The sequence below is a fragment of the Macrotis lagotis genome, chromosome 8 (assembly GCF_037893015.1).
Source record: "Macrotis lagotis isolate mMagLag1 chromosome 8, bilby.v1.9.chrom.fasta, whole genome shotgun sequence".
Taxonomy (NCBI): domain Eukaryota; kingdom Metazoa; phylum Chordata; class Mammalia; order Peramelemorphia; family Peramelidae; genus Macrotis; species Macrotis lagotis.
The window spans coordinates 138,396,273-138,422,802 of NC_133665.1; the positions used below are offsets into that span (position 1 = coordinate 138,396,273).

A 26,530-nucleotide genomic window follows, 5' to 3' on the forward strand; every position below is an offset into this window, starting at 1 on the left:
GCAAAATCTGAAAGGGATCTCAGATGCCATCTAATCAACTCCTTCATTTTACAGATAGGGAAACTGAGGCTCAAAGAGAAGTGACTTGCCCAAAATCACACTGAAAGTAAATATCAAATGTCGATTTGAACCCAGATTGTCTAACTTCAGACTCACTCTTCTTTATATTCATTGGTAATCATTGGTGCCTTAGAGTCTATGATAAAAGTTCAATTTCTTCAGATTTGGGCAGATTTGGGGCCTTACACAGTACCCGTTGATAACTGAATTATCCCTGGAAGACAGGAAACACATTAAGATGTTATGAGAAAGGAGCGTGGCCTATAGTTATATGATGTTTTTGGAGTACTAGAAGTTCTAGGATAGAAATCAGAAATGGGGATGGGAGAAATAGCCACAGACATCTTTGACAATTGTTCAGTTACCCATAGCTTATTAATACATGCTCACAGCTTGTGTTGGTATCCATTTATTAGCCCTAACCTCCCAAGATAAAACAAGGGGCTATAGCTCCATTTCCCTCTTAGCATTGTGACAGATCTTAAAGCTGGAAAAGATTCATAGATTTAAGGGTGAAAGACATTTTGAGTTTACCTGATCCAATCCTCCTCATTTTACAGATGAAGACATTGGAGACTATAGAGGTTAAGTCACTTGCCAAAGGTCACACAGGTTAGAAGTGACAGAGCTAGGATTTGAATGTAGGTCATCTGACTATAAATATAGAGCTCTTTCCACTAGAAATTATAGCTTATAAACTTCCTTAGTGAACTTACAAATCCCCTACATGAGACAGCTAGGGGAAAATCCCTAGCTCTAGATTGTCAGTCTTTACATTGTGATAGATAACACTTGTACACAGCAACACTGGGAAGTAGGTACTATTACTTTTCCCATTTTTATAGTTGAGGAAACTAAGGCTCAGAGGTCCCAGTGATTTGCTCAATTCACATAGTTTATAAGTGTCTGAAGTAGCTGGTAAATATATAAAATATCTGTCACCTTTAATATACCTCCCACTATGAGCCCTGATGTGTCTGGAATGTCCCAGGGTCCTTGTAACATCTCAAAGCAATAATATTATAATTGGTCCTCCTCCATTCAACTATTTCTCCAATCTATCTTTCCAATCATTGTCCATGTGTTTGCCCTAATGATGGGTAAACGCACATGAAATGGAAAGAGGACAGGACTTAAGAGTCAGAATGATGTAAGTTCAAATCCCACCTCTGAAATATGATCCTAAGCAACTCACTTAACCTTTCTGAGTGTCAAGTGTTCTCATCTCTAAAATAACGGCAAAAACAATGTAACTTCTAAGTTCCCTTCCAGCTCTAAATCTATTATATTATATGGCTTTCCATCAAATTTTTCCCAGATTTCCCCTACACAAAAATGATAGTTCCCCTCCATGACTTTTCATTGCACTTTGTTTCAATAATGATAATAATAATAATAATAGTATTTTACATTATCTTACTTGATCCTCACAGCAGTCTTGTCACTATTATATCCATTTTACAGATAAGGAAACTGAGGATTAGAGGGGTTAAGTGAATTGCCTCCCATAGCTCCCATAGCTAGTAAGAGTTTCAGGCTGGATTTGAACTCTGGTCTTGCTGACTTCAAATCCAGCACTCTATTCACTGTAACACCTAGCTACCTCTCTTGCATCTACCCCATATGCAATTATATTATTTGGCTATATCCTCATCCTACTCACCCATCATTAAATTGGAAACTCCTTGTAGACTTTGTACATAGTAGGTACTCAACAGTTATTTCCTAATTGGATGGAGAGATAGAGTGATAGAACTAATAGTATGAAACAAAATAATCTTTATTATCACTTAGTGTTTCTAGGCTCAAAGAATGTTAGGGAGTGGGCAGAACCAAGAAGGAGGAGTAAGTAGTAAATGACTATAGCTCTTCCATATTCAACTTTAAACAACCATAATATAGTGCCCCCAACAAATCCTGGAACATCAGAACCAGCAAAAAGATGAGGCAAAAAAATCATTCAGTGTAAGAAACTTGGAAGATCATTAAGAAAGGTCTGTCTCATTCACATAAAAGGGGAGCTGAGCCTGGGACAGAAGCATGCCAGTAAGCCAGCAGAGAACCCCACCTTAGTAAGGAGGTGCTATGTCCCAGTGAGGTGGGACCTCCCATGTGCCTCAATATAGCAAGGGGATTAGGCAGGCTCTGGCTATGAGAACTGAAACTTGCCTCAGCATAACTCCTGTCAAACAGATAGCCTCCAGTGGCCCAGCACAAAAAGCATGAGATAACACCCCTTCAACTCCAGGAGCAGAGCTCACATTTAAAAGGAAGGAAGGAAGGGGAAAAGGTGAAAAACGTTGAGCAAAATAAAACTATTATGATGACAAGGAAGATCAAGACATAAATTCAGAAGAGGCATACAAAGTCAAAATACCTATGGGAAAAATTCCAAAGAGAAATGGGAAATAATCTCAAGTCTAGAAAGAACTCATGAAAGAGCTCAAAAAGGAGCTTAAAAATCATTTGAGATGAAAAAATGAAACCTAAAATGAGAGCAAAACTAAATGCATTCTCTTTATTCAAGAGAATTGTGAAAAAAAGAGTCAATAGCATGGAAAAAAGAAAACAACTGCTTAAAAAGTAGAATTGATCAAATGGAAAAGGAAGTACAAAAAAGTTGGAAATAAAGTGAATTAATAACTTATGAGACATCAAGAATCAATCAAATTCAGATGAATGAAAAAATGGAAGAACTATAAAACAACTCATTGGAAAAAGAACTGATCTAGAAAATAGATCCAAGAGAGACAATATCAGAATCATTGAACTACTGGAAAGTCATAATCAAAAACAGGACCTAGACAGCATCTTACAAAAAATCATCAAGGGAAAATGTCCTGATATCCTAGAACTAGAAGGCAAAATAAACATTGAATGAATCTACCAATCCCCTTAGAAAAGAGATCTCAAAGGAAAAACTCTGAGGAACATTATAGCCAAATTACAGAACTATCAGATCAAGGGGAAAATAGCATCATTTCAAATATTGGAGAATCACTATCAGGATTATGTTGGATTTAGCAGCTACAACATTAAAGGATATTAGGTCATAAAATATTATTTTCCAGAAGGCAAAGGAGCTAGAACTATGATCAAGCAGTGCCTACCTGGAAGAATTAATGGGGGAAAATGATCATTTAATGAAACAGAAGAATTTAGTAGAAGACCAGACTTGAACAAAAAAATGATATCCAATATCCAGACCAAGAGAAACTCAAAAAAAGGGAAAAAGGGAAAAGAATCCCCCAAAAAGGATTCCCTCAATTTAGAAGTATAGCTAGAAGGAATATACATAGATAGAAAGTATGGTTTTAGATCAATTTGAGGGGATGACATAAAAAAGGGGATGAGAAAGAAGAATTCACTAGGAGTAGAATAAAGGGAAAAATAGAATGAGGTAAATTATTTCACATGTAGAGTTGTGGAAAACCTCTACAAAGGAGGGAAAGATGTGAGGGTGGATGATGATTACAGCTTGACTCTCACTCTCATTAGGAGAAGTTAGGTACCAGTCTTGGAGTCAAGAAGACCTGAGTTCAAATCTGATCTCAGACACTTACAACTTACTATCTGGTCATCTACAGTTATTCCTGATTCATATCTGGACATTGGACCCAAGTGATTTTGGAGGAGAAAGTGAGACTGGTAACTTAGCACAGCCCTGCTCCATCAAATCCATTTCACTTGCTTATTAGGGTATCACCTCCCTGATGTCAGATGGGAAAACATCATCATCATCAACTCTCATCAGTATTGGCTCAAAGAGAGAATAGGTTAACATAGTCAATTAAATATAGAAGTCTATTTCACCTAACAGGAAAGTAGGAATAAATAGGGGAAGGGAGAAAAACTGACAGAAGAGAAGATAAGAAGGAGTGGTAGACAGAAGCAATACATTGATGTTGAGGCAAATCATGAAAATAGAGACAGGACAACTGAGAGGAAAAATAGGATAGAGGGAAATACATAGCAATCTTAACTTTGAAAAGGAATGAGATGAACTCTTCCATAAAACAAAAGTGGATAGAAAAGTGGATCAAAAACCAAATCCTACAATGTCATTTACAAGAAAAAACGCTTAAAGCAGTGAGCAGAACCTATTATGCTTCAGCTGAAGTTTAAAAAAAAGCAAGGATAGCAATTCTGATCTCAAGCAAAACAAAAGCAAAAATGGACCTAATTTAAAGAGATAAGGAAGGAATTACATCTTGTTAAAGGTACCATGATGATAATGATGATGATGATGATGATGAAGATGATTGTCCTTTGTTCTTGAATACCCTAGTCTTCTTCAAGAACAAAGGACAAACATTATAGGAGGTGACACCAAGACAAGCACATGAATTGAATTCGAGTGGGGGGGGTGCTGTGCTAAGTCACCAGAATCACTTTCTCCTCCAGAGTCATCTGCATCCGGTGGGCAGATATGAAAAAAGAATGGCTCTGGATGAGAGGCAACTGGTATTAAATGACTAGCCCCAATATCACACAGCTAGTAAGTCAAGTATCTGAGATTAGATCTGAACTCCCATTCTCCTGACTCCAAGGCCAGTGCTCTATCCACTGAGTTACCTAGCAAGTACCATAAACAATAAAGTAAATCAATATTAAACATATACATTTCAAGTGGTATAGCACTGAAATTCTTAGAGAAGTTAAGTGAATTATACGTTCATGACCAAACAAGAAATAGAAAGCATTATGAAATATTCATAATTTTGAATATATATTAAATGAAAAAGCTTTTGCACAAAGTCAATGTGACCAAGAAATCTGGGAAACAATCTTTGTAGCAAGTGTCTCTGATAAAGGCCTCACTTCTCAAATGTATAGGAAACTGAATAAAATTTATAAGAATCCAAGCCATTCTCCAATTGACAAATAGTCAAAAAATATGAACAGAGAGTATTCAAATGAAGAAGTCAAAGTTCAAAAGAACTCTAATATATACCACCTCACACCTATCAGATTGGCTAATATGACAAAAAAAGGAAAATGATAAAGGATGGAGAGGGTGTAGGAAAATTAGGTGGAGTTGTAAACTGATCCAACAATTCTGGAGAGCAATTTAAAACTATGCCCAAAGGGCAAGTAAAGTGCATGCCCTTTGATAAATGGTACCCGAGTTCATAACAAGGTGAAAAGATTTACATATACAAAAAAATTATAGCAGCCCTTTACATTGTAGCAAAATATTTGAATTTAATTGGATACCCACCAAATGGGGAATGACTGAATAAGCTGGGGTATATATAGTGGAATACAATTTTACAATAAGAAATTATGAGCAGGCAGATTTTAGAAAAACCTGGAAAGACTTATACAAACTGATGCAAAGTGAAATGAGCAGAATCAGCAAAACATTATACACAGAATCAGCAACATTGTAAGATCAACTATGAATGATTTAGCTCTTCTCATCAAAACAAGTACAAAACAAGACTCACAAAGGAAAATGCTAATCCACATCTAAATAAAGAACTGGTAGACTCTGAATGCAGATTGTAGCATACTTTCTTCATGTACTTTATTCTTTTTGTGGTTTTCCCCCCTTTTGATCTGTTTCTTTTTTCACAACTGACTAATATGGAAATATATTTTTATATGATAGCACATGTATAACCTGTATCAAATTGCCTCCCATTTTGGGAAGGCGGGAAGGGAGGGAGAAGGGGAGAAAAATTTGGAACTCAAAATCTTGTAAAAGTAAGTACTAAAAGGTACAATTAATAAAGCACCCCCCCTCCCTGAGTCAGGAGGACCTGAGTTCAAATTCAGCCTCTGACACTTAATTACCTATCTGTGTGACCTTGGCCAAGTCACTTAACCCCACTGCCTGGGGGGGGGGGGGGGAGAATATAGTATCCCATTGCCTTGCAAAACCAGAGGAAAAAAGTGAGTGCTAAAAATTATCTTGACATGGAACTGGGGGAAAAATAAAATACTATTTAAAAAAAAATGATGGGGCTCAGTGGAGCATAAGAATAACATGTTTCCCATCAGAAATTAGGTTTGACTTTGAATGGTAACATCTAGAGAGGTGGTATAGGCCCTAAAGAGTTCTCAGCTGGGGAGAGTATCAAAAGCAGAGATATAATGAATGAAGGACTTTGCATAGTATAGTCAAGCAATACTGAATAAGCCAGACTTAGTGGAGCACAGGGTTTGGGCAGAAAAGCAGTAGAAAATGAAGTCTGACTCTGACTCATAGTGACCTTCTATATTGGGCTTTACTCACAGGCCTCCTCACAATAGACTATCCAGTGAAAGATGAAATAGATCTCAGCCGGTTCAGGAAGAAAACGACCTTTGGACTGTCCATTCTGAAGTCTGTATCGCAATCTTTTCCCCGCACTCATTCAGCATTACATGCTTCTTTTAACTGGAAATCACTCCATGATATCTCATCAGCAATCATGGGCAGTTCTAAAACGATGCCTGTCAAAGCCAAGCTCAAAGTCTCTGACAGGTGGGTTTAGGTATGCATTTGGTACTGACATCCCCTGGAACCTATGCACACAAAATCCCTATCTAGGCTGACTCAAGACCTGTCCAAATCCATAAGTCCATCAAGAACTATTCACAAGCTAGTAAAGGTTATTGACCTCTGGGGAAGACCATACTTGAAGCTTTATACTGAATTCTTAATGCCACATTTTAACTTGCATGTCTATTGCTGGAGTCTTCTTGGCTGACCAATAGACCAGTCTCCCCATTCCTTTTAGCTCTTATTCTATAAAACCAGAAACTAGTACTTAGTACTATTTTGCATCATATTATAATTAGTTCATTTTATCTGTCCATCCACTCATCAAACAAATATTGAACACCCACTATATAAAATTCCTAAGAAATACCAAGATCCCCATCTTATAATTTTGCTTCCTATTATTGGTTCTGTTCAATCCATTGATCCATTAATAAATTGGAAAGTATCCAGAGAAAAGTGGTAAGGATGTTGAAGGGACCTGAGATCATGTCAGAGGAGGAAGAGTTCAAGAAAATAGGAATGAATAAAGGGGAGACTTAAGAGGTTCAGAGAGGGATGGAATCATAATTATTTTTTAATAATAATAACTTGCATTTACATAATACTTCATGATTTTCAAAGTATTTTACCCTGAAAGAGAGGAGCTATTAATATGCCTAATTTATAGATGAGGAGATGATGCAGGGAGAAGTTAAATTTCTTGTCCCTAGCTACACTGGTAATAAATGAGTTTTAATTTGCACTCAGGGTTTCCTGACTTAAGGTCCATCCTAGCTGCTCAATATTTCAAGTATTTTTATATACTTAAGGGATACTTATCTTGGAAGTCTTGTTCTATTGGCTCCAAGGGAAAGAATTAGAAGAGTATAGAAGTATGAGAGGTATATATTTCAGCCCGATCCATCAAGTAGAGGCAAATGTCCCAAGAATCAGGGTTATCCAAAAAGGAGAATGAGCCACTGGGGAGTTAATGAAAGTCTTCAAGGAAGACCTGCATAAGCTTTAGATTATTCAGTACACTAAAGGCAATTCTTGTTCAAGCGTGGGTTAAATCAATGGCCTCTGAGCTTCCTTCCAACTCAGAAATCCTGTGATTCTGGGAAAACTACTGAGAAGAATTTCATCCATCTACTCTCCAACTTGTGTTAAGCCCATCTTTGACCATCTGGTGAAGCCAAAAACATGGTGAAGCCATAATAGTCATGTTTTAAAATGCATAAAATAAAATAGAGTATTAATACAGTTATCACCTCTTCCCTGTTCTCCCTCATCCCCTTTTCTCCCATAACTCACTGCCTGAGAAATAAAAAATACAGATTAGATACATGTGTGATAGATTTAAGAAAAGGAGAGAGATTAAGGAGGGGCAGGTTTTTCTGCTTTACAAAATCATAGAAATAATTGATTTAGAGCTAGAAGAGATCTTAGAGACTATTCAGTCTAACCCTTTGATTTTCCAGCAAGGAAACTGAGGCTCTGAGATTAAATATCTTGTCCAGGTTTCAGCAGTTAGAAAACGTATGAGACAATATTGAAGTTAGGTCTTCTTCACCCCCTTTTAGGAAAGCTAGGCTTTGTTGTTGCAAATTGCCCACTTCTCATTCTTGGGGTTGGAGGGAGGAGTTTCTGCCTTCCAGAGTGAAATTGCCAAGTGTGCCGGAGCCACAGCCCCCCAACACCTGGGCTTTTGCACTTGCTGACTGTCCTCTGTTGCTCCGGAAGCTACTGCTCAAACAAGATACTAGCTTTGGCTGCAGATGTCTAGTGAAAAGTCCTGCAGTAACAGATTTGGAGTTTGAACGGTTCATCTCAGCTTCCAGGGATCCCAACCAAATCCTGGTGCTCTACGTGATGTCTACCCAGCCTTCTACCAACTCCAGTCATCTGGAGTGGATTTTGGATAGTCTCTATATGCATAATCGATGTGGCCGGCCCTCCCCTTGCATTCAGGTAAGTCTGGAGCTTTTCATTTCCCAGTCTAGGTAAAGAAAGAAAAGAACAGGCACCATGCTGGCTCTACAAATGGATAGAACTGATAGGCAGCAAAGGGATACAGTTTCAGAGTTGCCAAGAATCCTCCAACCCTATGTGACTGAAATCTCAGCATTAGTTGTCCTGTCCCTAAAGAAAGTATTAAAGGTTATTCATTTTTGATATATCTTTTATTCATATTTAAAAGAGGGGGGGCTAGGTGGCGTAGTGTATAAAGCACCAGCCCTGGAGTCAGAAGTGCCTGGGTTCAAATCTGGCCTCAGACACTTAATAATTACCTAGCTGTGTGGCCTTGGGCAAGCCACTTAACCCAATTTGCCTTGCAGAAACCTAAAAAAAAGAAAGAAAGGAATCCTATTGCAAATATACATTTGCAATAGGATTCCTTTATATATATATCAGCTGTCCTTCCCAAGATATCTCTTCCTTTCCCACTCCTGTTTGTCCTTTGTTTTTTGAAGAAGACTATGACATCAAGGAGGTGTTACCACAACAAGCACATGAATTAGATTTGAGTGAGGGGTTTTTGTCCTAGGTCACCAACCCCACTTTCTTCTCCAGTCGTCTGGGTCCAGTGGCCTGATATGAATCAGGATGATTAGAGATGGCCTTGGATGCAAGGCAATCAGGGTTAAATGACTCGCCCAAGGTTGCACAGCTAGTAAGAGTCTGAGGCTTCAGGGCAGGTTCTAGGGCCTTTCCTTCCTCCATACCATAGACTCCTTTTGAGGAATATCTCATCTTCCTATAATATAATTATTAGTTCTTCCAGGGGAAACTCACTTTCCCCAGTGAGGATAAACAAACTGCCATTTCTATTTCTTTATAGTGTCGGCATGACCCTTACCGCCTGCTACGGTATAACATCCATGATGCGCTACAGAAAAATCCACCACTGTTGGTACAGAAGCATGCAGTCATGCCTGGAATGATTCTGGTGAGTCTAAGGCAATAGCCAACTTTTGAAAGAGGAAAGCTTTATTATGAATAGATGGATGGATGGATGGATGACTAAAGTCCTTATTGAGTGCTTATCATATACAAAGCATGAGGAATACAAATAGAAAAATCAGAGACAGTCTCTATTTTCTGAGAACTCATATTCTAATGGGGATAATAATAGAGGTTTTAGCTACAGGTCAGATGGAAAGGTCCCATGGTCCTTAGGATACAGCAACAAAGAAGATGGTCAAGCTTTTCCTTTAATGTCATTTCCACTGACAAAATCACATTGATATTGAATCATTTGACACTGGGCTGGAAGTATTGTTATTCCAAATGCTCTTGTATTCCTGGTCCTGGACTTTCTCTTATCAGAATTTGAGAGGAAATGGTAGTCAAAATGTAGAAATATGTTAGACATGATTTTACATTTTACAACCTATATCAGATTTTGTTGTCATATATAGGAGGGTGGAAAGGGAGGGTAGTGAAAAAATTTGCGAAAGGATGAATGCTGAAAACTATCTTTGCATATAATTGGAAAATAAATAAATAAGGAGGAAAAAAAGATGAATAGAGATCAAATCTAACCTCAAGAAACAAAAGAAAATAGTAGTCAAAGTAGTGTTGGTTGACTTGTCATGCATATGCTAGCTCCTATCTGCCCCTCAAAATGCCTTGCTGCTTTAACTCAGGTAATTTGCCTTCTCTGTGCATAGCTGTTGATCACCAGTTGGTAGAGATGGGATGGTCAGTTTATCACAGGAGTTATTTCCCTGGATGATGGCAATAAGGGATTCCCTGGAGACAGGTCCAATAATATAGGGACTGTGGGGTGCTACCACTTCTGGGACTTTTGTGCATGTCCCTCTATTGGGGCAACTGGAAAGCAGATGTTGCTGGTGGTGATGAGGATGCAGGGTCATCTTTCCACAATGATTTCTCCCTCCAATGATGACTGGGGTATGAGGGGAAGGGAAAGGGACTGGGTTGGAAGTAGATCTGGTATTTGAAAAGTAATGAAATGATTCAGTGGATAGACTATTGAGCCTGGAATCAGGAAGACCTGAGTTTAAATCAGCCTTAGACACTTAGAAATTATATTACACTGGGTAAATAACTAAAATCTCTGCTTGCCTTAGTTTCCTCATCTGTATAATGGGGGAGTTGAATTCAATGGCATTGAGGTGCCTCTTAGTTCTTTTAATCAATGAATCTGTGATGTTCTCTTTAAATTAAACACCCTCCATTTCTTCCTGTGTCCTTCATATGACCAAAAACCTAAAAAAAATTTAGGATAATAACTTCCCTTTTCTATCCTCAGCTATAATGAAGATTTTACTCAGGTTGCATTTAGATTTGATTCCTTTGAAAAAATGAATTAGCCTTAAAATTAAATGAATTTCCACTAATAATAGCCTATATATATATATATATATATATATATATATATATATATATACACACACACACACATAATATATGTACATGTGTGTGGATAGATAGATAGATAACATAAATAGGGGAGAGCTAATTTTTTCCCATTTTGCAAATGGAAAAATTGAGTCTTAGGGATATGAAGTGGCTTGCCCAGACAAATGTTAGGGAAGGGATTTGAACCCAAGTTTTCCAGAATCCAAGTTTACCATGTAATTTTCTAGACCAGTGGTGTCAAACTCAAACAAAACAGGGGGTCAACTAATCTTTGATATGTCCTTAATACAATAACCTTATAACAATAAGGATCTCAGCAGGTTAAATATTGACTTTGTTTTAAAATGCAATGTTATCTATATTTTATTGGATTTTTATTTGTTTCAGTCAATATTTTTCATTTCAATCTATTTTGTGCCATATTAATATGTATTGCCACAGCAGTTAGATGGGGTAGACTACACGCTTGATGCCTTTTGTGTACAATTTATGATGTACCTCCTAATATATGTATATTTATTTTGAACTTGCACTCCCAATGGGCATACATTTATTTTCAAATTATGTATGTACTATTGAAGATGAAATAAATCATATTTTAAGATAATTATCAGTGTTACAAACCCTTTTTGCATTTGCTAAGTTTGTAATTTTTCATGAAAGTATTATGATTGAATATGGTTTGAAACTTTTTTAAATCTTAATTGTCTCTTTGGGATACAGCATCTTAAAGACCTGGATCTAGTTTCAATTCTTTTCAGCATTTGGTTTTAATGATTGTTGTTATGAAAACATAGATCCATAAAGAAGAAGTGTATCACTGGCTGTGCTTAATAAATCATGATATGCATTTTCCAGATATATCCACCAGTTAGAAAAAGGTGTGTATTGAACTTTGGCTAGTAAATTCTCATCTTTTCTGATATCAAAGGGGACTTCTTGAAAACTAATGAGAAGATGTTGCATTGTTTGTATTGTTAAACAAATGAATTCAAAACCTACTGTAATGTCTTTTGGGGAAGATTTTTTAAGCAGGTTGGAAAATTCTACTTCTATGGGTTTTTTTTTTAGCAACGTAAAGGTTTTAAGAAACACTGGTGGGGCGGCTAGGTGGCGCAGTGAATAGAGCACTGCCCCTGGAGTCAGGAGTACCTGAGTTCAAATATGGTCTCAGATACTTAATAATTACCTAGCTTTGTGACCTTGGGCAAGCCACTTAACGCCTTGCCTTGCAAAAAAGAAAAAAAGAAAAAAAGAAAGGGGAGGGGGAGAAATATTGCTTCCAGCAACAAAAGTTTGTATACTTTCATCAAATAAATTTTTAAATGTCTGAATAATTGTGATGGTTTCATACCATCATTAGCTAATATCTCTAGACATAGTAGACACATACAAAATTTGCATTGTGGGTTTGCTTTTCTTCAAATCTCTAAACACTTAATACAGAATTTGACAGAGAGAAAATGCTTACTAAATGTTGTTGTTCAGTTGTTTCAATTGTATATGACTCTGTGATCCTGTTTGAGGTTTTCTTGGTAGAGGTATTAAAGTGAGTGATTGGCCATTTTCTTCTCCAGCTCATTTTATAAATGAGGGGACCAAGGCAAACAGAACTAAGTGACTGGTCCAGGATTAAGTATCTGAGGCTAAATTTGAACTCATGAAGATGAAAAAATATATGATGATAAAAAGCTGCTATTGGATCCAATCCATCCAGAATTTATACAGTGCCTACTATGCCTTTGTTATAGGTGATAGAGGTACAAAAACAAAGCAGTTCCTGTCCTCAAGAAATGTACATCATCATCTTCATGAGACATTAGGGAACCTTGGAGTGCGAAAAGGAGATGATGGTTCGATGTGTTTCAGGAAGGTTATTTAGTGAAGAGAAGGAACTCTATAAATAATATGGTATTAATAATACTGGAAATTATTTAAGTTTTTACTAATTGCAATACTACATACATTTGAAAATAGTAATATGTATGTAGTGTGTAATCTTTTTCACATGTGGATATTGCTTTACCGTGTAATTTTAATTATACCCTACATGTATGTATTATATTTAAAATACTTTAAAATTTAAATTTTTAAATATTTTAAATATACATGTGTAACACAATTTAGTTTATGGACAATATAGTTCTTTCATGTATATGGATTACAAACTCATTGCAGTAACTCCTCACGCTCCTAGGGGGCCACGCTCTACAGATTGAGAAGCACCATTCTAGATCAGAGCTTGGTAAATATTGCTAAGGATGTAGTGTTCTTCTGAGTGGTGTCCAAAGCATCTGTTTTCCCTTCTCTTCTAGCTATTTTTAAAAAAATTTTCATTCTTGCCTTCCATTTTCACTCCAGTAATTTCTCCCTTAACTACCACCCTCCATCCACTGAGACCAGGAAAAAAAATTAAGCAAAACCAATCAACAGTGACCATTTCTGACAACACACACCTCTTTGCACATTTGTTGTTCCATGTATCTCTGCCTGAAAAGAATTTTCTGGAACCATCACTGCTGATTCCAATTCATCAGTTTTAGTTTCTTTAGTATTTTTATTGTCTTTGTTATTATAGTCATTGTGAATGTTGTTCTCTTTTGCTTACATCACTCTGCATCAGTTCATATAAATCTTCTCATATTTCTCTGAATTCCTTATATTCATTGTCTCTTTAGTGAAATACTATTCTGTTATATTCATATAATATAATTTTGTGATTCTTCAATCAATGAAAACCAATTTTACTTTTGGGGGTTGTTGGTGAATTTTGCAATCACCAAGAATATTCCTTTGAGTTTTGGTTATATAATAAATACTTTTTTTCTATTTTACAATTCCTCATGGCACTTTTCCTCCTCTTTCCTCCCACTTCTCTCTTCCTTCTTTTCTTCCTACTTTTCTTCCTTCTTTTCTTTCCCCCTGAGCACACTTTGGTCTTGCACAGTTTGAGGGCATCACCTGAGGACTAAGAGCCTGTCCCAACTACTTCAAGTCTCACTGGTCTCTCTTCCTTCCCCAAATTCCTGAGACACAAAAGATGAAGATTTGGCTGTCTCTTAGTGAAGCCAGATTGGGAAATGGTGGCTTCAGTTCCACCACTGGGGCTTTCATAGTTATGCATTAGATGCTTATAGCAGTTTTTGCAGGACAAGTGTTTCTGGTAAATTAGTCAAAGAGAATTGAAAAGTCATCCTTTAAGAGCTAGAGAACCTGATGCCCTTTGTTGATGTTTACATCAACAATTCATGAGTCTCTTGGCCTCTCTGAGATCCTCCTCCTTACCCCTCATCCCCACTTTTTAGTTGACTTTTGGATCCACCCTAGAACAAAATTGATTATTCTGTGTCCTAGAGTGATTTGTATGGAAGAAGAAAGGACCAGTTCAGGGACACCAGAGGGAGCCTTTGTCTTGCTTTGAGCTTAGCTCTACTGTCCCAGGAGATTGTCTCAGTCCAGTATCACCTACCCTAGAGGGGAATGTGAAACTTTCCTTAAGATAGCAACTCCCTATTTCCCCTAAATCATGAGAGCCCACTTGGCTAGGTCATTTTCCATCATTCCTTAAATGAATATCTTTTGGGACCTGTACCCCCTGCTTTCTTGCTGACCCCAGTTCTGCCTCCTTCCCATCCCCTTGGTACCACCTCTCCCAGCCCCACCCTGCTTTTCCTCTTGGCTCAGTGGATCTCAGCCCTGCCTTTCCTATCTTCCCTCCACCTCCAACACCACCCACAAAGTCTGCTCACCCTGGACTCCACCCTACCTTTCGGGCTTCTTGCCCTCTCTATCCCCACCCAGCATTTCCCCAGCCCCACCCAGTGACAGCCTCCAATCTCCACTGGACCTTCCTGCTCCCACCCACTTGCTGCTCCCTCTACTCCAACCATTCACCCCACTTCCTCTCTCTCCACCCAGCCTTTGTGGACCTATCCCCTCATTCAGCCTTCCTCTCTTGTTTTCTCTGCTCTGTCTCTCCTACTCTGAGCAGTCTTTTACTATACCAATCAGTCAACAATCATTTTACAAAGCACCTACTATGTGCCAGACTGCTAAGAGTTGAAGTTTTAAAGAAAGGCAAAAACTGTCTCTGTCTTCTTAGACTCTGAGAGTCTACATCTATGACTCAGTGACCTGATCTGGACAAGGGGAAGAAGTAGGGTTGAAAAGGTGATACTTAGATACTTCATCCCTGGAGTTGCTTCCTTTCCTTTACAGCCCTGCCTTTCTTTCCCTCATCTTCCCTAGCATAGGCACATAGAAAAGGAAGCAGAACAAAGACTGGCATTCAAGGCCTTCATAAAATATATATATATATATGCATGCTTACTGTGTGACCTTGGGCAACTCACTTAACCCTGATTGCCTCCCATCCAGGGTCATCTCCAGTCATCCTGATTCCAATCTGGTCACTGGACCCAGATGATTCTGGAGGAGAAAGTGAGGCTGGTGACTTAGTACAGCATCCCCTCATTCAAATCCAATTCACGTGCTTGTCATGGCATCACCTCCCTGATATTGAAGTCTTCCTCAAGAATAAAAGACAAACTATATATATATATAATCCCCCCCCAACCTGTATTTCCCTCTGACACTCCAACACAAATCCTTCTCTGCAACTAATTTCAAGATCCAAATCAGGAGCTTGCTCCTATAAGAAGCTTTCCTTGCTTTCCCCAGTCAAATTCCACTTATAGCTATTACCTGGTAACATTCAGGTCATTCCCAGCCCCAGTGAATTCAGTTTCATGGTCTTCTCTGTCTCTTAAGCTCTGCTTCCCAACCCCAACCTATTTCCTTCTCTCAGGACTCCTAGTTCCTCAACCTCTTCAATTCAGAGCATCTCTATCTCTAGTCTTCTACTGCAGATGGACATAACTTAGGACCATCCTCTGCCCTTCAAACTCTTCTTCATCTCAGCTAAATTTGATCCAGGTCCCAGAGCTACTAGTTACAGCTCTGGTTAGATTTAATGACCTCAGAGGTCCCTTCCAGTTCTAAATCTTTTTCTGTTCAAACATTTCTTAAATTAATTCTATGTTCTAGGTGCTGAGTGAAACAGTTCCTGCCCTCGAGGAGCTTACCCTTTACTAGATAGTCCTATATTGGGTGGCTTATTTCTTAGACCTTTCCATCTCATCTTCTCTACAAGACAGTTTTCCATACAGGGCAGACCTCATTACAAGTTGACTGCTAGTGGCTAATTCATATAGTTGTCAAGATCTCTCATTGGCAACTTTGTCCTAGCTCAGTGGTAAGCTGGGAGCAAACCCCTAAGGATAGGAAAAGCCAATAGTATGAAAAGAGCTCTGAATTTGGAGTCAACCAATTCTAGTTCAGTTCTGGCTATGCCAGTTACTACTCAGGTGACTTTGAGCAAGTCATTTCCTTTATTTGGAGGAGAGGCTGAACTCCAGCAGGGTGGTTCTTAGCTTTTATTGGTCATGGACCATTTTGGCAATCTGATGAAATCTATGCATCCCTTTCCAAAATAATATTTTTAAACACATAAAGAAAATAACTGGAATTACAAAGGTGATGAATTACATTAGAACACAATGGGGAAAGACTGTCAAATAGAGAAACCACATCTGACATCTTTCCTAGGAAGAGATGTGCTCATCCATGTCCTTTCTGATGGACAGGCACAGATGTGTTGCATTAACTGTTTTTGCTCTTGTTTTTATTTCTTAATTTGTGTGATTTTAAAATTTTTTTCAATTAATTAGTGTCTATTTTCTCTTCCCATATCCTCTGTCTAAATTTAAGGCAGAGGGGTAGACCTCTTCCACCAGATATCTAATCTAGCAAAATAAATTCCCTCATTGGCCATATTCAAATATGCTTGTTTCCTTCTGTATCCTCTCTCTGAAGTTATGGTTGCTCATTTAATTAGAGTTTCTAAGTCTTTCTAAAAGTTTGACCTGTGATGTCTACCAAAAAGAAAGAACCAAATGAAGAGATTCTGAATTTTTTTGAGGAGAGGATACTAAAGTCTTGCCTCTACCCTTGGATTGAGACTGGGCCTGGGATTTTATTGGTATAGGAAACTTTCAGGTGAGAAATTTGCCTCCTCAATGCATGCAGTATCTACTTTCTAAGTTAGAGAGTTGTTTAGGGGCAAGAGAGCTTAAGTGATTTGACCAGTGTCATACAACCAGTACTTGAGCTCAGGTCTTCTTCCATTATATCATGAAACACTTAAAATAATAACAATGTAATAAATGATTGTTTATATATATATATATGTATATATATATCTTATATTACAATTAATAAAATGTTATAAAAATAAAATACCTGAAAATGGCCAAGTTTGGCCTCTGCACTCTTTTTTCCCCTTGCTGGAATCCCCATCTTACCTGATTCCCACAGTGCTGTCTTTGATAAGGGAGCAATAAAAATCTCCATCCCACCCAGTAGTACATTCTCCAGTCTGGTACTGGAATGTAGCTACATGATAAAGTTGATAGAGCATTGGAACTGGAGTCAGGAGAACCTGAGTTCAAATCAGACCTCAGATGCTTGATACTTACTGTGTGACCTTGGGCAAATCACTTAACCCTGATTGCCTCCCATCCAGGGTCATCTCCAGTCATCCTAATTCCAATCTGGTCACTGTATCCAGATGATTCTGGAGGAGAAAGTGAGGCTGGTGACTTAGCACAGCATCCCCTCATTCAAATCCAATTCATGTGCTTGTCATGGCATCACCTCCCTGATGTTGAAGTCTTCCTAAAGAATGAAGGACAAACCATATTAATAATTAGATTGAAGGAGGGTCAACTCAGTCCTCTCTGACCATGTTGTACCATCATCATCATCATCATCATTGTTATTATTATTATTATTATTATTTGGTAGTGATGCTGAAGGCCTCTCCTGCCCCTTTCTCTTTCCTCTGTTTGTCAACAGATGTTTGCTGGGGGCAAGCTCCTCTTTGGGGGCTTTATCTTGAACGGATATGGCTGCTGCAACAAGAAGAATCTACTAAAGCAGATTTTCCTGGCCCGCCAGCAAAGCAAGATGGGTTACTTCCTGCCTGACAACTTCAAATTTAAGTAAATCAGGAAACACATGGGATGAGTTGGCCTGGAGGGATGGGGGGAAGGGGGCTGGGAAACTACTCAGACAGAAAGACACAAGGAAGGAGAAGGAGGAGGGGAGGAAGAAGAAGAGGAGGAAAAGGAAGAGAGGAGGAGGAAGAGGAGGAGGAAGAGGAGAAGGAGGAACAGAGGAGGAAGAAAAAGAAGAGAAGGAGGAGGGGAGGAGGAAGAGAAGAAAGAGGATGAATAGAGGGGAGGAGGGGAGAAAAGGAGGAAGGGGAGGAAAATAAAGAGGAGGAAAAACTGGGAGGAGGAGGAGGAAGAAGAACAGAGGAGGAAGAAAAGGAAGAAGAAGAAGAGGAGGATGGGAGGAGGAGAAAGGGGAGAAGGAAGACAAGAAGGAAGAAGAGGAGGAGGAGAGGAAGAGGAGGAAGAGGAGAGAAGGAAGAAGAGGAAGAAGCAGATAAACAGAGTAGGAAGAGAAGGAGGAACAGAAAAGGAGGAGGAGGAGAAGGATTCTTATCTTTAAAATGGGATTATGCTCCTTGGGCTCACTAGGATCAGGAGGATTATAAGAGAATAGTGGATAAGATCTCTGAGTCAGGTCTTAAAGGTCTTAAATTTAAATTTAAATCCTGCCTGTGACTTAGCCTGGCCCTTGTCAGGGTTGCTCATCCAACCAGTCTCTCAATTCTCACTTGTGCAGTGGTCTCACCCCAGTATATATACATGTAGGCTATACCAGGTTGAGGGTAATTGAAAGATTTCAAACCAGTGGAAGAATAAGGAGACTGTCTACCCTAAGCATGTGAAGACAATACTGTGCAGAATGAGCAGATGAAGCAGGTGCAATGGTGCCAAGCTTGAGCTTGGTCAAACAGCATGGATACCAAGGTCATTCATTCACTGTATCCTGATCTACTGATAGTCATTTTGACTTTTGTCCTGCCCCTGGATTTCAATGACTCTAGAAAAGAAAGTAAGGTTGACTGACTTTGTGCAATTGCCCCATTTAGGGGCAATTTAAACTGTCAAGTCATGACCCTTGATGTCATTGGTCCTCTTTGAAAACAGTGAACAAACAGCAATAGTTATGTGATCTGGGGGAGTCATTTAACAAGTCTCAGGCAAAAGTCTGAAGACTATAAGCAGTTGTTCTGAATTAATAGAGAATTTTTCTTTTATCAACCCCCCCCCCAATAGATCCTGCAATCTCCCCCAAAAATCTTATGGGAAAATCATAAAAATCAATGTTACAGGGTGGCTAGGTGGTGCAGTGGATAAAGCACCCACCTTGGAGTCAGGAATACCTGGGTTCAAATCAGGTCTCAGACACTTAATAATTACCTAGCCCTGTGGCCTTGGGCAAGCCACTTAATCCCATTGCCTTGCAAAAACAAAACAAAACAAAAACCCAATGTTACCTTAAGTTTCTATTAGAATACATGGGAGGTGCTTCAAGATAGTAGTTCATACACTTTGAGAGAGTAGACATTCTAAGAAATCCGGAAATAGTTTCATTTGCATAGTGCCCTGACAGGAGGATCCTTTGGATTCTTCTGAAGAAATCTGGACTTGAAATAACCTGTGCTTTGTTTCAATTCATAACATCAAAAAAAAAATGGTTTGTGTTCATAAGTGATTTCAGTTAAAGAAGTGATTTAGAAATGAAATGGACTTTAGAGACCACCGTGCCCAACTACCCTTATTTTATAAGAAGAAGAAACTGGAGCAGTTAGATGATTTGCCCCTAGATAAAACAGGTAGGTAATAAGTAGCAGAACCAGGATTTAAATAGAAATCTTCTGGCTCCCAAATCTAGTCCCTCCAAGTATTCCATCACTATACATGCTCTCTCATTTCCAACTTCCCAGAGATGATTACTATAAATCTCCCTCATGTTCTGTGTAACTGACCTTTTTTTTTAATCCCTGGATTGAATTTTGGGCAACACAGAATAGCCTTAAGTGAAATGACAACATCCAGAGGAAAAATCTATGGAGTCTGATTGTAGAGCAAAGCATATCATATTTACTTTTTAAAACTTCTTAATTGTCTTTGCTACTCTCCCCCAACTGTTTCTTTCTTAACATAACCCTCCCTTAGTTCTAATTTCTCTAATATGGAAATATTTCTCCACATAGCTAATATGGAAATATGTTGAAATATCTTTACTAATATGGAAATATGATGAAAAATAGACATGACAGCTATAGACAATGCTTTCTTTGAATTTAGTCATGAAATGGTGAAGTTATAGGATGATGGCTTGAGTAGCTAGCAGGATCAAAAAAAGATTTTTTTTAAAAGATAAATTGTGCTTGGGCATATTTGTAGATGGAAAGGAAGGAGCTAGTGGATAAGGAAAGAAAAGAGGGGATGATCAAGGGGCAAATTACTGGAGAAGTTAGAAAGAGAAATCATCAAGAAAATTAGTCCAGCAATTTATCAGGGGAAGGAAAAGGAACCTGGTTCAAAGGAGAAATAGTAGAGAATAATGAAAGAGCAGTTTTGAGTTTGATACAGGGGAAGAGAAGAAGTTCCTAATGGGTGGCTTCCATTTTCTTAGTAAATTAAGAGGAAATTCCTGCTGAGAGGGAAGAAGAGATGAGATGTCATGTTGGAGGCTGGAGGATGAATGAATGAGTGTGTGAAAAAGACTTCTATTAATTGCTTATTAAATGCAAAATACTGTAAAAGAGAAGATATCTGGAATAGCTGCTGTGAAGAGTATGATCGTCAATCAGGGAGAAATAAAGTCTTGCCATGTAGCAGTTAGGGGCCCAGTTGAAATTAGAAGATATATCGATTGGACATGACTTCTTGATTTCCTCCAGAAGTATTCAGCAATACATGTATAGGATTGAGGACATCACAGTTTGGGATAGAGAAGAAAAATGTAATCCTGATCCTGAACTTGGGAAAGGATGGCAAATGCCCTGGAGACTCATAGATGACTAGACCAGCCGTAAAGATCATTGAATGTTAGAAAGCAAAAAGGCCAAATGGAAAGGGAAGTGAGGAGGTAAAGCAACTTATATGACTCAGAGGATTAAACCCTTGGCCTGGAGAAAGGAAGAGTTGGGTTCAAATCCAGTCTCAGAAATTTACTAGCTGTGTGACCTTGAGCAAGTCACATAACTTGTTTGTCTCAGTTTCCTTGACAGTAAATGAAAATAAAAATAGCACCTGCCTTTCAGGGTTGTTGAAGATGATAAACACAATAATGGTAAAGTGTGTTGAAAAGTGCCTGAGACATTGTAGGCACTTTAAAATGTTTGTTTCCTTCCTTCTTTAAGTGAAGAGGATGGAGTAGGACTCATTCTGGCACAGTGTCTTGCTGGGCATGAGACAATGACCATCCAGTACTGATGAGAGTGGACAGAAGCAGTGATGAAGGTGAAGAGTATTGTTTTCCTTAGCCCAAGAAGTTGGAGAAACTTCAAAATGAATAGATCCAAAGTAAATGAGAATGGGATGTGAAGAGGAGGGAAGAGTTTCCAAAGAACCCAATTGAAAAGAGAAGAAGATTAGAGTGGAAGTACCTAGGAAACGTATTGACAGAGTCAGGAGGGGAGAAAAGATTTTGACTCAGCGACTTTGATTTTAACTTGTTTTATTGTGATATCTCTTATCAATCTGCAACTATCCTAGGAAAGGGCTTCTTCACCTTTTCTAGGTCACAGACTTCTTTGACAATCTGGTGAAGGACTCTTAAACATTGAGTCCCACCAAGAAAGAGGGCTTTAGATTAGGAGAAAAATCCAGTCCCTTTCCTTAAAGAAACCTCTCCATGCCCACTCATCAAAGTTTCTCAGAAAAGCTCACTGGTCTACCCATGACCTTCCAGCTATGCCAAACACAGAAAGACAGGAGTAACAGTGGAATGGAGTGGAAAGAATCCTTGAATGGGAACCCAAATTGTTATCTTCTATTCCTGCATCTACTATGAAGTTCTGTATAAACTTCATTTGGTTCAGTTATTAACAATCTCTCCTTTAGCAAACGAGAGGTTTGGATCAGATGATTTCTTAGCTCACTTCAGTCTTCTGGGCCTCAATTTCCTCATCTGATACAGGCATTGGACTAGATTAGACCTTTGATGTCACTTCTAACTCTAGAGCTTTGTTTCCATTTCAGCTTTAGAATTCTATGAATACAAAGTCTCTCTTTGCCTCTCTCACTTTCCCTCCCTTTTAAAAGGCTAGGAATAGTGGATATGAATCAGAGGCTTACTTTGTCTGTGAAAAGGTTATTTTTTCACCTGAGACACATGTGAAACAATGGAATTCTGGGCCCAGAAAAATGGGCCTTTTATATTGGAAACAAATCTTATAATTTTCCTGTACTGTTAAATTGGCTTTTAAAGATTCCCTCTGGGCATCCCTATGTCTGAAAGTGGTGAGTGGTCATGTGCCTGACCTCAGGCACACCTTGAAGGCAGGCACAGCAGATGCCACTCCTTACACAAGGTGTTAATTAAATCCCACCCTTGGAATATGCACAGTACACTCTACCACTCCTTAAATAAAGGGCCCCCCCCAAATGTATTTAAACAAAGTTCTGCCTCCTTTTTCCTACAGACTCACACAGACAGCTGCCACCTGGTTTCTTCTCCTCTTCCTTTCTCTAAGCTGAATTAATGTGCTCTAGCTGATGGCTTTTGGACCCATGTGGTCCAGCTACATGCCGCTGGTTCCAAGGCAATCCCTTGTTTTTCTTTCTTAATTGTTTTTGCTACTCTCCCCCAACTGTCTCTCTTGGTCTAACTTGACTATCTCCTTAGAAACCCAGCTTGTCACTTGTTTACCTTGACTATCTCCTTAGAAATTACCTTCTTCTCAGGAAAATGATGACCTCTAAAGTCCTTTTCAATTGTGCATTTTCTATCCTAAGGTCTCTTCCAGGTACAATATTCTATGTTCTTAAGTTTCTCTTAGCTCTGATGTTCTCTGATTCAATGTCCCTTCTGTCCTTCTTTTAAAAAAAATTTTGTTAAATATATCCCAGTTACATATAAAATGATTTTTTCTAGCTTTAGAATGATTCTTTTATGGGATAGGGAGGAGATAGCATTCTTTATCATAAGTCCATCAGAGAAATTGCTTCAACATTTTTTACCACAGTTGCTATTGCTAGCTGTATTTCCCTCAGTCCTATTCCCCATCCCCATTTATTCTGTTCTCTCTCTTCCCACTTCCTCCCCCCCCCCCCTTTTAAAATAGGTAGGAACCAGAGACTGACTTTCTCTGTGGAAAGGGTTTTTTCTGCTAAGGTTCATGTGAAACATTGGAATTATAGCTACACTCTTCCACAATCTTCCCTCTCTTCTATTACCTACACCCTCCTCCCCTCCCCATATGCCCTTTCTTCCTTCCCTTTCCTCTAGGATGAGATAGATTTCCAAACCCAATTGAGTGTGTATGGTATTCCCTCTCTTAGCCACTTCTTATGAGAGTAAGACTCACTTCACTGCCAAAACTTTTTTTACATCTTTTATGTGAAGAAACTTACCCCATTCTACCTCTCCTTTCCCTTTCAGTAAATTCCTTTCTCGCCCATTAACTCTATCTTTATAATATTGCCCTAATAAATAAGAAGGTTCATATGAGTTATTGGTATCATTCTTCCCATGAAGGAATACAAGCAGTTCAGCAACATGAAGTTCTTCAGGATTTTCCCTTTCCCTTTACCCTCTCTATGTGCTTCACCTGAGTCTTGTACTTAAAGAACAAACTTTCTATTCAGCTCTGGTTGTTTCATTGAATGTCCATCTTTCCCCCTGAAAGTGTAGGTTCAGTTTTGCTGGGTAGTTGATTCTTGATTGTAATCCAAGCTCTTTTGCCTTCCAGAATATCATATTCCAAGCCTTATGAGCCCTCAATGTAGAAGCTGTTAAATCTTATGTTACCCTGACTGTAACTCCATATTTGAATTGTTTCTTTCTAGCTGTTTGTAATATTTTCTTGTTTACTTGAGAGTTCTAAAATTTGGCTATAAAATTCTGACAATTTTCATTTTGTGGGATCTCTTTCAGGAGGCAATCGGTGGATTCTATCCATTTCTATTGTAACCTCTGCTTCTAGGATATCAGGGCAGTTTTCCTGAAGAATTTCTTGAAAAATGAAGTCTAGGCTTTTTTCTGTTTATGCTCATGACTTTCAGGTAGCTCAATATTTTTTCAATTATCTCTTCTAAATATTTTCTAGGTGAGTTATTTTTCCAGTGAGATATTTCACATTTTCTTCTTTTTCACTCTTTTGGTTTTGTTTTATTGTTTCTTGCATTTTTATTAAGTCATCAGCTTCCCTTAGATCCATTCTACATTTTAAAGAACTATTTACTTCAGAGAGCTTTTTTTGTCTCCTTTTTCATCTGATCAATTCTGCTTTTCAAAACATTTTCTCCTCATTAGTCTTTTCGAATCTTTTTTCCATTTGACTCAAACTGGTTTTTAAGATTTTATTTTCTTCAGTACTTTCTTGTATCTCCTTCATCAAGCTGCTTACTTAATTTTCATGTGTTTCCTGCATTGCTCTCATTTTTCTAATTTTTCCTCTACCCCTCCCCACTTACTTGATTTTCTAAATCTTTTTTGAGCTGTTGTATAGCCCAAGACCAATTCCTATTTTTCTTGGAAGCTTTGGATTCAAAAGCTTTGACTTTATATTATGAGTGTGTATATTCATCTTCCACAGGATGGATTTTGGTCTCCATAGGACCAAAGTAATTGTCTATGGTTGAATTTTTTTTTGTTTCCTCATTTCTCCAGCCTATGACTTGACTTTAATTCTTTATTAAGGTTGGTTAATTCTTCCAGGGTGGAGGATGCACTCTCCCAAACTTTTGAGGGTTTTTGCAGCTATTATTAGTAATACCCTCCCCCAGGGATCTGTAAGTTCTAAATTCTTCCAAGGTTTTAGGAGAGGATATGACTTCTCTCCTGACCTGTGTTCTAGTCTGTGGATGACCACAAGCACTCCTTTCTGTCCTGGATCTGTGAGGAGGGTCCCTGCTTCCCTTCAGGCAGTAAGTTATGTTGTGCTCTGCTCCTCCTCCTTGAATTGAGGCCCCAGACTACAGCCTAGATCTAAGTATGAGTGAAGAAGCAGGTCCTGCCTCAGGGATAACAAAGAGATCTCTGCAATCTCCCCCAAGCTCCTTACCATCCATGGGCTGAGTGCTCTGGAAGCAGCTGCTGAATGGCTCCCTGATGGGGGTCTCCAGGCCTGCTCCTGGTCTTCTGGGGCCAGGAATGCACTGAGGTCTGCATTGGACTGAACTCCACTCTTACTCTGCTCAGAGTTTTCTTGCTGAACTTCCAAGCTGTCCTTGGAAAATCCTGAACTGTGAGATATGGAAACCAGGACTGCTGCCATGGACCCAGGCACTTTCAGGGACCCAAGTGCCCCAGTCTGTTCTTGGATGACTGGAAGCAGGCAGTCCTTTCTAACCCCAATTCAACAGCCGCTTCCCATGGATCTTCTAAGTTGTCTTTGACTGGAAAATTGTTTCACTCAGTCTTTTTGTGGTTTCTACCATTCTAGAATTTGGGGCAGAGATCAGGCAAGTCCATGACTTTATTCAGTTCCACCACCCCCTCATTAAAAATTTTTAACAATCATTTTTCAAATTCTTGAGTTTTAAATTCTCTCCTTCCCCTCTTCTCTGAGAAGGCAAGTAATTCATTATTAATTATACATATGAATTCATGCAGCATATATTTCCATATTCACCATGTTAACAAAAGAAAACACAAAATAAAGCAATAAAAATTGTCAAAGTATTGGGTTATTTTTTAAAGCATGATTCAAGCTATATTCAGAATTGGAAGTAGATAATATTTTCCATCATGGTTCTTTTGGAACTATCTTGGATCATTGTCTTGATCAGATAACCTAAGTCTTTCGCAATTGTTCATCCTTACAATGTTGTTGTTCCACTCACTTTTCAATGATTTCGTAAGCTTTTCCAGGATTCCCTAAAATGATAGTTCTTATTGTATAATAACATTCCATCATAATCATATACCTTGTTCAGCTATTCCCCTTGATTTCCAATTCTTTGTCACTTCAAAAAGAGCTGTTATATTTTTGTTTAACTAGGTTTTGTCTTTGATCTCTTTGGGATACAGACCTAGAAGTGATATTGATGAACTAAAAGGTAGGCACAGTTTCATAGTCTTTTGGGAAGAGTTCTATATTGTCCTCCAGAATGGTTAGACTAGTTCACAAACTTTATCAACAATGCATTAATGTCCTATTTTATCCATATCCACCTAGCATTTGTCAGTTTTCTTTTTTATTGTGTTAGCCATCCTGATAGAAATGAGATGATACCTCAGAGTTGTTGTAATATGCAATTTTCTAATCAGTAGTGATTTAGAGCATTTTTATGTGAATATGGTTAACTTTGATTTATGCTTCTGAAAACTGCCAGTTCATATCCTTTTACCCTTAATAAAGTAGGGAATGGCTCTTATTTTTAGACATTTGACTCAGTTCCCTATATATTTGAAAAATTATAGTCCTATCTTTCATTAATTGTATGATGTAGCATTCAC

General features: G+C 38.4%; 1 protein-coding gene across 4 annotated transcripts in view; it reads left to right on the forward strand.

Annotated features, from left to right (window-relative positions):
• Positions 1-26,530, forward strand: part of C8H3orf20 (chromosome 8 C3orf20 homolog) — a 138,949-nt gene that overhangs the window by 98,872 nt on the left and 13,547 nt on the right. For all 4 annotated transcript variants that reach the window (XM_074198478.1, XM_074198479.1, XM_074198477.1 and 1 more), the window contains 4 exons: positions 6,304-6,532; positions 8,170-8,503; positions 9,375-9,482; positions 17,837-17,982. In XM_074198478.1, coding sequence (XP_074054579.1) covers positions 6,304-6,532; positions 8,170-8,503; positions 9,375-9,482; positions 17,837-17,982 — 817 coding nt within the window. The remainder of the gene's footprint in view (positions 1-6,303; positions 6,533-8,169; positions 8,504-9,374; positions 9,483-17,836; positions 17,983-26,530) is intronic.